General features: G+C 43.2%; 1 protein-coding gene across 1 annotated transcript in view; it reads left to right on the plus strand.

The window, feature by feature from the left end:
• LOC129826760 (annexin A3-like) overlaps window positions 1-10,711 on the plus strand; it is a 17,613-nt gene extending 6,902 nt beyond the window's left edge. Inside the window, exons 11-13 of the mRNA XM_055887818.1 lie at window positions 6,771-6,829; window positions 6,996-7,118; window positions 8,998-10,711. Of these exons, the coding sequence (XP_055743793.1) occupies window positions 6,771-6,829; window positions 6,996-7,118; window positions 8,998-9,057 (242 nt within the window). The 3' untranslated portion in view covers window positions 9,058-10,711. The remainder of the gene's footprint in view (window positions 1-6,770; window positions 6,830-6,995; window positions 7,119-8,997) is intronic.
• The last annotated feature ends 2,029 nt before the right edge of the window (window positions 10,712-12,740 follow it).

Consider the following 12,740-nt stretch of genomic DNA (forward strand, 5'->3'; position numbering starts at 1 on the left):
ATTGCGACCTGGCCAAGATAAAGCAAAGCAGTTCGACACATACAACAACACATAGTTACACATGGAGTAAAAACAAACATATAGTCAATAATACAGTGAAAAAAATAAAAAAATAAGTCTATATACAATGTGAGCAAGTGAGGTGAGATAAGGGAGGTGAAGGCAAACAGATATATGTATAAATAAATAAAAATATAAAAAGGCCATGGAGGCGAAGTGAGTACAACACAGCAAGTAAAAAAAAAACTAAAAAAAAAAAAACCACTGGAGTGGTTGGTTTGCATTGGAAGAAAGTGCAAAGTAGAGACAGAAATAATGGGGTGCAAAGGAGCAAAATAAATTAATAAATAAATACAGTAGGTAAAGAGGTAGTTGTTTGGGCTAAATTGTAGATGGGTTATGTACAGGTGCAGTAATCTATGAGCTGCTCTGACAGCTGGTGCTTAAAGCTAGTGAGGGAGATAGGTGTTTCCAGTTTCAGAGATTTTTGTAGTTCGTTCCAGTCATTGGCAGCAGAGAACTGGAAGGAGAGGCGTCCAAAGGAAGAATTGGTTTTGGGGGTGACTAGAGAGATATACCTGCTGGAGCGCGTGCTACGGGTAGGTGCTGCTATGGTGACCAGCGAGCTGAGATAAGGGGGGACTTTACCTAGCAGGGTCTTGTAGATGACCTGGAACCAATGGGTTTGGCGACGAGTATGAAGCGAGGGCCAGCCAACGAGAGTGTACAGGTCGCAGTGGTGGGTAGTATATGGGGCTTTGGTGACAAAACGGATGGCACTGTGATAGACTGCATCCAATTTATTGAGTAGGGTTTTGGAGGCTATTTTGTAAATGACATCACCGAAGTCGAGGATTGGTAGGATGGTCAGTTTTACAAGGGTATGTTTGGCAGCATGAGTAAAGGATGCTTTGTTGCGGAATAGGAAGCCAATTCTAGATTTAACTTTGGATTGGAGATGTTTGATGTGGGTCTGGAAGGAGAGTTTACAGTCTAACCAGACACCTAGGTATTTGTAGTTGTCCACATATTCTAAGTCAGAGCCGTCCAAAGTAGTGATGTTGGACAGGCGGGCAGGAGCAGGCAGCGATCGGTTGAAGAGCATGCATTTGGTTTTACTTGTATTTAAGAGCAGTTGGAGGCCACGGAAGGAGAGTTGTATGGCATTGAAGCTCGCCTGGAGGGTTGTTAACACAGTGTCAAAAGAAGGGCCAGAAGTATACAGAATAGTGTCGTCTGCGTAGAGGTGGATCAGAGAATCACCAGCAGCAAGAGCGACATCATTGATGTAAACAGAGAAGAGAGTCGGTCCAAGAATTGAACCCTGTGGCACCCCCATAGAGACTGCCAGAGGCCCGGACAACAGACCCTCCGATTTGACACACTGAACTCTATCAGAGAAGTAGTTGGTGAACCAGGCGAGGCAATCATTAGAGAAACCAAGGCTGTCGAGTCTGCCAATGAGGATGTGGTGATTGACAGAGTCAAAAGCCTTGGCCAGGTCAATGAATACGGCTGCACAGTATTGTTTCCTATCGATGGCGGTTACGATATCGTTTATGACCTTGAGCGTGGCTGAGGTGCACCCATGACCAGCTCTGAAACCAGATTGCATAGCGGAGAAGGTGTGGTGTGATTCGAAATGGTCGGTAATCTGTTTGTTGACTTGGCTTTCGAAGACCTTAGAAAGGCAGGGTAGGATAGATATAGGTCTGTAGCTGTTAGGGTCAAGGGTGTCCCCCCCTTTGAAGAGGGGGATAACCGCAGCTGCTTTCCAATCTTTGGGGATCTCAGACGACACGAAAGAGAGGTTGAAGAGGCTAGTAATAGGGGTGGCAACAATTTCAGCAGATAGTTTTAGAAAGAAAGGGTCCAGATTATCTAGCCCGGCTGATTTGTAAGGGTCCAGATTTTGCAGCTCATTAAGAACATCAGCTGACTGTATTTGGGAGAAAGAGAAATGGGGAAGGCTTGGGCGAGTAGCAGAGGGGAGGGCAGTGCTGTTGTCCCGGGTAGGTGTAGCCAGGTGGAAAGCATGGCCAGCCGTAGAAAAATGCTTATTGAAATTCTCAATTATAGTGGATTTGTCGGTGGTGACAGTGTTTCCTATCTTCAGGGCGGTTGGAAGCTGGGAGGAGGTGTTCTTACTCTCCATGGACTTTACGGTGTCCCAGAACTTTTTTGAATTTGTGTTGCAGGAAGCAAATTTCTGCTTGAAAAAGCTAGCCTTGGCTGTTCTAACTGCCTGTGTATATTGGTTTCTGGCTTCCCTGAAAAGTTGCATATCACGGGGGCTGTTCGATGCTAATGCAGAACGCCATAGGATGTTTTTCTGTTGGTTAAGGGCAGTCAGGTCAGGAGAGAACCAAGGGCTATATCTGTTCCTGGTTCTAAATTTCTTGAATGGGGTATGCTTATTCAAGATGGTGAGGAAGGCATTTTTAAAAAATGACCAGGCATCCTCTACTGACGGGATGAGATCAATATCCTTCCAGGATACCCCGGCCAGGTCAATTAGGAAGGCCTGCTCGCTGAAGTGTTTTAGGGAGCGTTTGACAGTGATGAGTGGAGGTCGTTTGACCGCTGACCCATTACGGATGCAGGCAATGAGGCAGTGATCGCTGAGATCTTGGTTAAAAACAGCAGAGGTGTATTTGGAGGGCAAGTTTGTTAGGATGATATCTATGAGGGTACCCGTGTTTACGGAATTGGGGTGGTACCTGGTAGGTTCATTAATAATTTGTGTGAGATTGAGGGCATCAAGCTTAGATTGTAGGGTGGCTGGGGTGTTGAGCATGTTCAAATTTAGGTCGCCTAGCAGCACGAGCTCTGAAGATAGATGGGGGGCAATCAGTTCACATATAGTGTCCAGAGCACAGCTGGGGGCAGAGGGTGGTCTATAGCAGGCGGCAACGGTGAGAGACTTGTTTTTAGAGAGGTGGATTTTTAAAAGTAGAAGTTCAAATTGTTTGGGAACAGACCTGGATAGTATAACAGAACTCTGCAGGCAGTCTTTGCAGTAGATTGCAACACCGCCCCCTTTGTATTCTACTGGGGGCCATTGGTAAACTACTGCTCAATCACAGCTGTATTCTACTGGGGGCCATTGGTAAACTACTGCTCAATCATAGCTGTATTCTACTGGGGGCCATTGGTAAACTACTGCTCAATCATAGCTGTATTCTACTGGGGACCATTGGTAAACTACTGCTCAATCATAGCTGTATTCTACTGGGGGCCATTGGTAAACTACTGCTCAATCATAGCTGTATTCTACTGGGGGCCATTGGTAAACTACTGCTCAATCATAGCTGTATTCTACTGGGGGCCATTGGTAAACTACTGCTCAATCACAGCTGTATTCTACTGGGGGCCATTGGTAAACTACTGCTCAATCATAGCTGTATTCTACTGGGGGCCATTGGTAAACTACTGCTCAATCATAGCTGTATTCTACTGGGGGCCATTGGTAAACTACTGCTCAATCATAGCTGTATTCTACTGGGGGCCATTGGTAAACTACTGCTCAATCATAGCTGTATTCTACTGGGGGCCATTGGTAAACTACTGCTCAATCATAGCTGTATTCTACTGGGGACCATTGGTAAACTACTGCTCAATCACAGCTGTATTCTACTGGGGGCCATTGGTAAACTACTGCTCAATCGTAGCTGTACTCTACTGGGGGCCATTGGTAAACTACTGCTCAATCACAGCTGTATTCTACTGGGGGTCATTGGTAAACTACTGCTCAATCATAGCTGTGTTATTATGTGTTCTCTTAAATTCGTTCTTTTATTTTATTTAACCTTTATTTAACTAGGCAAGTCAGTTAAGAACAAATTATTATTTATAATGACGGCCTACCAAAAGGCAAAAGGCCTCCTGCGGGGACGGGGGCTGGGATAAAAACATTTTTTATATGTATAAATATAGGACAAAACACACGTCATGACGAGACAACACAACACTATGTAAAGAGAGACCCAAGACAACAACGTAGCAAGGCAGCAACACATGACAACACAGCATGGTAGCAACACAGCATGAAAACAACATGGCAGCAACACAACATGGTAGCAGCACAAAACATGGTACAAACATTATTGTGCACAGACAACAGCACAAAGGGCAAGAAGGTAGAGACAACAATACATCACGCAAAGCAGCCACAACTGTCAGTAGGAGTGTCCATGATTGAGTCTTTGAGTGAAGAGATTGAGATAAAACTGTCCAGTTTGAGTGTTTCTTGTAGCTCTTTCCAGTCGCTAGCTGCAGCGAACTGAAAAGACGAGTGACCCAGGGATGTATGTGCTTTGGGGACCTTTAACAGAATGTGACTGGCAGAACGGGTGTTGTATGTGGAGGATGAGGGCTGCTGTAGATATCTCAGATAGGGTGTAGTGAGGCTTAAGAGGGTTTTATAAATAAGCATCAACCAGTGGGTCTTGCGACGGGTATACAGAGATGACCAGTTTACAGAGGAGTATAGAGTGCAGTGTTGTGTCCTATAAGGAGCCGCTCGAGAGCACACTTACCTGCCAATCTATAAATGATGTCTCCATAATTTCACATTGGTAGGATTGGCAACTGAATCAGGGTGAGTTTGGCAGCTGGGGTGAAAGAGGAGCGATTACGATAGAGGAAACCAAGTCTAGATTTAACTTTAGCCTGCAGCTTGGATATGTGCTGAGAGAAGGACAGTGTACCGTCTAGCCATACTCCCAAGTACTTGTATGAGGTGACTACCTCAACCTCTAAACCCTCAGGGGTAGTTATCACACTGGTAGGGAGAGGGCGTTCTTCTTATTAAACCACATGACCTATGTTTTGGAGGTGTTCAGAACAAGGTTAAGGGTAGAGAAAGCTTGTTGGACATTAAGAAAGCTTTGTTGTAGAGCATTTAACACAAACTCCAGGGAGGGGCCAGTTGAGTATAAGACTGTATCATCTGCATGTAAATGGCTGAGAGAGCTTCCTACTGCCTGAGCTATGTTGTTGATGTAAATTGAGAAGAGTGTGGGGCCCAGGATTGAGCCTTGGGGTACTCCCTTGGTGACAGGCAGTGGCTGAGACAGCAGATTTTCTGACTTTATACACTGCACTCTTTGAGAGAGGTAGTTAGCAAACCAGGCCAAAGACCCCTCAGAGACACCAATACTCCTTAGCCGGGAGAGAGACACCAATACTCCTTAGCCAGAATAGAATGGTCTACTGTATCAAAAGATTTGGCCAAGTCAATAAAAATAGCAGCACAACATTGCTTAGAATCAAGGGCAATGGTGACATCATTGAGGACCTTTAAAGGTTGCAGTGACGCATCCATAACCTGAGCGGAAACCAGATTGCATACCAGAGAGAATGCTATAGACATCATGAAAGCCAGTCTGTTGATTATTGACAAGTTTTGATAAACAGGGCAAAATAGAATAGGCCTTTAACAGTTATTGTGCCATACTTGTACTGATCATGTTTTAATGTTAAGCAATAAATTACAATGGCTATTGCATAACTTGGAATACTACTTTTATCATCACCTATATAACCACCAGCAGTAACCCTTACCCATATATAACCCTAACCCATATATAACCCTTACCCATATATAACCCGTACCCATATATAACCCGTACCCATATATAACCCTAACCCATGTATAACCCTTACCCATATATAACCCGTACCCATATATAACCCTTACCCATATATAACCTTTACCCATATATAACCCTAACCCTAACCCATATATAGCCCTAACCCTAAGCCATATATAACCCTAACCATAACCCTTAAATAACCTTAACCCATATATAACCCTAAACCTAACCCATATATAACTCTAGTGAGAACATTTATGGTTGGTTCAGAAACTATTTTTGATTGAGTGTACACATTTTATTTTAAACAAATCTGGTGATACTTTATGGATGTATAACCCTAACCCATATATAACCTAACCCGTATATAACCCTAACCCATATATAACCCAAACTCATATATAACCCTAACCCATATATAACCCTTACCCATATATAACCCAAACCCAAACTCATATATAACCCTAACCCATATATAACCCTAACCCATATATAACCCTAACCCATATATAACCCTAACCCATATATAACCCTAACCCATATATAACCCTTACCCATATATAACCCTAACCCAAACTCATATATAACCCTAACCCATATATAACCCTAACCCATATATAACCCTAACCCATATATTACCCTAACCCTAACCCATATATAACTCTAACCCTAACCTAGATATAGCTCTAACCTTAAATCCATATGTAACCCATATATAACCCATATATAACCCTAACCCATATTTATCCTATATATATAACCACCACCAGTTACCCTGAACCATATATAACCCTAACCCATATATAACCCTAACCCATATATAACCCTAACCCATATATAACCCATATATAACCACCACCAGTAATCCTAACACATATACAACCCAAACCTAACCCATATATAACCCTAACCCATATATAACCCTTACCAATATATAACCCATATAGAACCACCACCAGTAACCCTAACCCATATATAACCCTATCCCATATATAACCCTAACCCATATTTAACCCTAACCCATATATAACCCTAGCCCTAACCCATATATAACCCTAACCCATATATAACCCTAACCCATATATAACCCATATATAACCCTAGCCCTAACCCATATATAATCCTAACCCATATATAACCACCACTAGTTATGATGCTGCTTCTCTCCTCTAGTGAAATGTGTGAAGAATGTCCCAGCATACCTAGCTGAACGTCTGCATCAAGGCATGAAGGTACATGTTTATGTTAAATACAATGAGCACATTGTTGTGTGATAGTCACTGCATGTTAGGAAATGGTGATAATTCCATGGTAGAGTTTCAGTGGTTATGTCACTGTCAGAATCTTACATTTAAATGTTATTTTCTTTATTTTGAATATGGTCACTGTCTCCCTCAGGGTGGAGGAACGGATGAGTGTACCCTGAACCGTATCATGGTTAGCCGGGCAGAGATCGACATGCTGGACATCAGAGCAGAGTTCAAGAAGCTTTATAGCTGCTCTCTGCACTCTGCCATCGAGGTAAGACTACACCCCCTAAACCTCACCCTCACCCTAACCCTCACGCTAACCCTAACCCCCACGCTAGCCCTCACCCTAATCCTCACACTAACCCCCACACTAACCCTAACCCCCACGCTAGCCCTCACCCTAACCCTAACCCTAACCCTCACCCTAACCCTCACGCTAACCCCTACCCCCACGCTAGCCCTCACCCTCACCCTCACCCTAACCCTAACCCTCACACTCACCCTCACGCTCACGCTGGTCCCGTGTGGCTCAGTTGGTACAGCATGGCGCTTGCAACGCCAGGGTTGTGGGTTCAATTCCCACGGGGGGACCAGGGTTCAATTCCCACGGGGGGACCAGGATGAATATGTATGAACTTTCCAATTTGTAAGTCGCTCTGGATAAGAGCGTCTGCTAAATGACTTAAATGTAAATGTAAATGCTAACCCTAACCCCCACGCTAGCCCCACCCTAACCCTCACCCTCACACTAACCCTCAACCTAACCCCTACCCTAGCCCTCACCCTAACCCTCACCCTAACCCCTACCCTAACCCTCACACTAACCCTCACCCTAAACCCTACTCTAACCCTCACCCTAGCCCTCACCCTAGCCCTCACCCTAACCCCCACCCTAACCATCACCCTAAACCTCACTCTCACACTAAGCCTCACCCTAACCCCTATCCTAAGCCTCACCCTCACCCTAACCCCTATCCTAAGCCTCACCCTCACCCTAACCCTCACCCTCACCCTAACCCCTACCCTAAGCCAGATAGAGATAAGGTCTTCTCACACTACTGAGCCGAACCAAGTCAATGCAAACCAAACTGTACTGAGCTGGCCTGGTTACACATCCACCCTAGATGCTGGAACCGTTCTAAAAAAGGACAAACTAAAAAGTAAATACCCAAGCCCGCTCAGGTTGGTACGGATTGGCTTGGCACCTGACTGTGAACAGGCCATTAGATATCTTATCGGTACCATGGTCAGAGTTAAAATTTTAATTGAGCTTGTCCTCTACTCTGCTACCTCTCATGTATCGCCAGTATTTCTCCTGTGAGGTCCATTGCATCTCAGTGCTTCAGGCATCACTACAGACACCTCGGTTCAAATCCAGGCTGTATCACAACTGGCCGTGATTTGGAGTCCCATAATGCGGCGAACAATTGGTCCAGCGTCGGCCCAGGGTTTGGCCGGTGTCGGCAGTCATTGTAAATAAGAATTTGTTTCTTAACTGATTTGCCTAGTTAAAAAAAGTTTAAATTAAAAAAAAAAAAAAAATGTCCTGACATGCTCACCAATGGACTGGCATTGTACTCTATTAAATTAAAGGGTGTCTATACTGATTGTGGTTTTAATGGTCAACTGCAATATAGATCAAAAATCTACTTGCTACAACTGTGATATGTTGTTGTCTCACCTAGCTGTCTCAAAGGGATACTTTGGGATTTTGACAATGAAGCCCTGCTAGCAGATACCCATAGACTTCCAGTCATTGCGCTAACGCTAGTAAGCATTGTCTCGTGACACTACCTCTATCTTCCTTCATACTGGACACAGAGACATAAAAATGCTATCCACGAGTTCGTCTGACTTTGGGGGAGTAGATTAAAGGGCACCATTGCCAAAATCCTAAAGTATCCATTTAAGATGAATGAATACACTAATTGTAAGTCGCTCTGGATAAGAGCATCGGCTAAATGTCTCTAATGTTAATGTAAAAATGTGTACACACCCTTTCCTGTCATAGATTACAATGTATTCCTACTACATATGAACTATTTTCTCTCTATATATACATATATTTGGTTGGACCCGAGTTCGGTTTTTGTGTGCTTGTCCTCGCTGGTGTGTGACAGAACGGTTATGTTCTGTTCTTCTGTCTCTAGTCGGATACATCTGACTTCTATGGGGACTGTCTCAAGAAGATCTGTGGAGGGGACGATTAACAATGTAACACTATGGAGGGGACGACTAAGACAGCAACACAACACTGCAGCCAGAAGATTCCTGTGTATCATACTGGTGCTACTACTGCTACTACTACTGCTACTACTAATACTACTACTACCCACCAATATTACTACTAATACTACTACTACTACTACTACTACTACTACTACTACTACTACTACTACTACTACTACTACTACCGACTAATATTACTACTACTACAACTGCTACTAATATTACTGTTACTACTACTACCACTACTACTACTACTACTACCCACTAGTATTACTACTACTACTACTACCACTTTTACTGAGCTACCTTCCTCTCAGTCTACCATTCCAATATACAGTACTGGGTCGTGTTCATTGGCCACCTGATCTAAAAAAATATATATATACTGAAAAAGGGAGGGACTAGATGGACCAATAAGAAACACTCATTGTCATTTTCCGTTGCAATGCCCTAATGAACATGACCCTACTGTCTTCCTACCAAATCTACTCGTCTTATAAACTTTTAAATTAATATTTTAGAATAGCTGTTGGTAGTAGGGAATCATTGTAAATCAGTGCTGTTTGATTTTACGTGATGACTGTTCTCTTTTAATCTCTCTCTCTAGTCTGATAGCCACAAATCTGATAGCCACAAATCTGATAGCCACAAATCTGATAGCCACAAGTCTGATAGCCACAAGTCTGATAGCCACGGGGAAGTCTGAAAGCCATGGGAAGTGTGATAGCTATGGGGAAGTCTGATATCCATGGGGAAGTCTGATAGACATGGGAAGTCTGATAGACATGGGAAGTCTGATAGCCACAGGGAAGTCTGATAGCCAAAGGGAAGTCTGATAGCCACGGGGAAGTCTGATAGCCACAGGGAAGTCTGATAGCCACAGGGAAGTCTGATAGCCACGGGGAAGTCTGATAGCCACGGGGAAGTCTGATAGCCACAGGGAAGTCTGATAGCCACAGGGAAGTCTGATAGCCACGGGGAAGTCTGATAGCCACGGGGAAGTCTGATAGCCACAGGAAAGTCTGATAGCCACAGGGAAGTCTGATAGCCACAGGGAAGTCTGATAGCCACATTGAAGTCTCATAGCCACGGGGAAGTCTCATAGCCACGGGGAAGTCTGATAGCCACAGGGAAGTCTGATAGCCACAGGGAAGTCTGATAGCCACGGGGAAGTCTGATAGCCACGGGGAAGTCTGATAGCCACGGGGAAGTCTGATAGCCACGGGGAAGTCTGATAGCCACGGGGAAGTCTGATAGCCTCGGGGAAGTCTGATAGCCACGGGGAAGTCTGATAGCCACAGGGAAGTCTGATAGCCACAGGGAAGTCTGATAGCCACAGGGAAGTCTGATAGCCACAGGGAAGTCTGATAGCCACGGGGAAGTCTGATAGCCACGGGGAAGTCTGATAGCCACAGGGAAGTCTGATAGCCACGGGGCAGTCTGATAGCCACAGGGAAGTCTGATAGACATGGAGAATATGAAAAGTGTCTGGAAAACCTCTGTGGAGGAGATGATGAATGACACAAGTCCAACACTCTCTGTGTTTCCTTCAGCAAACTATGTACTGCATGTGTGCTGTACTTGCGTTTTATGACATGATTCTAACTTACATCAATAAAAACATCTAATTAAGAAGGAGATACTGTACTAAATACCAGCATATTTCCAACACGTTCTGTAATGTTCTAGAATGTTCTTTAAAGGCACAGAGATCTGTGGTAAGTGATATGTGCTGTATGTAATTTACACTCACCACTAGAGGTCCCCATTGATTCACACAGAAGCAGGAGATGCCATATGAGTGAAGCGTAGGGTCTCCGATACAAAGGCACGGTAGAGTTTATAGATGAAGCATACAGCCAAAAGCTGCCATATGTCAAAACCATTTATCCAAGTAAATGCAGTCGTTTATTTTTCAAACTTGGCAATTAATGATTCTTTCAACTTCATTGACTGTAAAACTATAGAATGAATGTTTTGATGAGAATGTTGTCTTTCTCACCCTTCTTTCTTGGTTACAGCACTGTGTGACTCTTGGCTATGTTTGTCATTTTTCATTGTCATTTTGTTCAATTTTCCCACACGCTATATGACTTTGAATGTTTTCGATGGCTGAACCCTCTGTGACGTTCAGGGAAACTGAATGTGCTATCAGTTGACGGCCGTTCACATTTCAACATCATCAACTAACTGGGTTTAAATAGTGGTTGGTTTACTTTCAAATACTTCAGTTGCATTTGATGGAGCTTACCTATCTCAATAGAAGTAAATGGAATAGTCCCAAAAGTGCAAACTCCACCCATCTGGATCCAGACAGGCCCAGTCAAACAAAAGTACTTGAGTGGAAACAAAAATGATTTGTTTTCACGCATCGGGAAAGAAAAACAACAAGAATATAATTAGACTAAAGTTAGAGTTAATTTCAGACGCAGGTTGTGTTACAGACAGTATAACTTCTCCTCAGTTCAGGAAGGAGTATGGCTTGCTCCTTCAAGATCAACTCTGAAAACAAAGCCAGTCACGCAAACCTAACCTTTTTCTGTTTTGAGCTAACCTCATATTTTCTAACCTCGACATAAATCCATGTTTTATTATTCACAACGAGCATGCATTATGAATGTGTAGCTTCTGTTGTTTATGTTCAGCTGTTGACATATTCTACCTCACAGAGATTAGAATTCACTGTACAGCTTCTAAGACTTTACTGTTGACATATTCTACCTCACAGAGATTAGAATTCACTGTACAGCTTCTAAGACTTTACTGTTGACATATTCTACCTCACAGAGATTAGAATTCACTGTACCGCTTCTAAAACGTTACTGTTAACATATTCTACCTCACAGAGATTAGAATTCACTGTACCGCTTCTAAGACTTTACTGTTGACATATTCTACCTCACAGAGATTAGAATTCACTGTACCGCTTCTAAGACTTTACTGTTGACATATTCTACCTCACAGAGATTAGAATTCACTGTACCGCTTCTAAGACTTTACTGTTGACATATTCTACCTCACAGATTAGAATTCACTGTACCGCTTCTAAAACTGCACTGTTGACAGATGGCACCTCTTCTTCTTATGAAATGACCTGTTCAATTATGTAATTTCTTCACAGCAGAGCTGAGGTGAATTTGCGAACGCTAAATTCGCAAATATGTTCTCTCTGAGATATGGAAAGTTTCATATCAAACAAAACTCAATTTTGCATTCGCAAAGTCTTCCCTGAAAAAAAAAATCCCAATTCCTCAATTGATGCTTATAACTTAATCTATCCCATAACATGCAGATGGTTCCCAGCAGACGGTCTTTAGAGTAAATCATATGATAGTTGTGTTTTTCAGAGCAGAAGAGAAGCTTGTGGACTTGGTATGCAGTAGCTGCTCCTGGTTGACTGTAATTGTGTGCGTCTGACAGAGGCTTCTCAGTGGAACATCAATTCCCCGTGTTTTCTTCTTTTAAAGGAATTTAAAATGCCTCAAATTAACGTGTCTCATAAGAAAGACAAAATGTGACATAAATCATCTTGTTTAGCCTCCGTATTGTTCTCGGTGAATGTTGCCGACGGTGTGTGTGTGTGTGTGTGTGTGTGTGTGTGTGTGTGTGTGTGTGTGTGTGTGTGTGTGTGTGTGTGTGTGTGTGTGTGTGTGTGTGTGTGTGC

This window comes from Salvelinus fontinalis, chromosome 28, assembly GCF_029448725.1.
Source record: "Salvelinus fontinalis isolate EN_2023a chromosome 28, ASM2944872v1, whole genome shotgun sequence".
NCBI lineage: Eukaryota > Metazoa > Chordata > Actinopteri > Salmoniformes > Salmonidae > Salvelinus > Salvelinus fontinalis.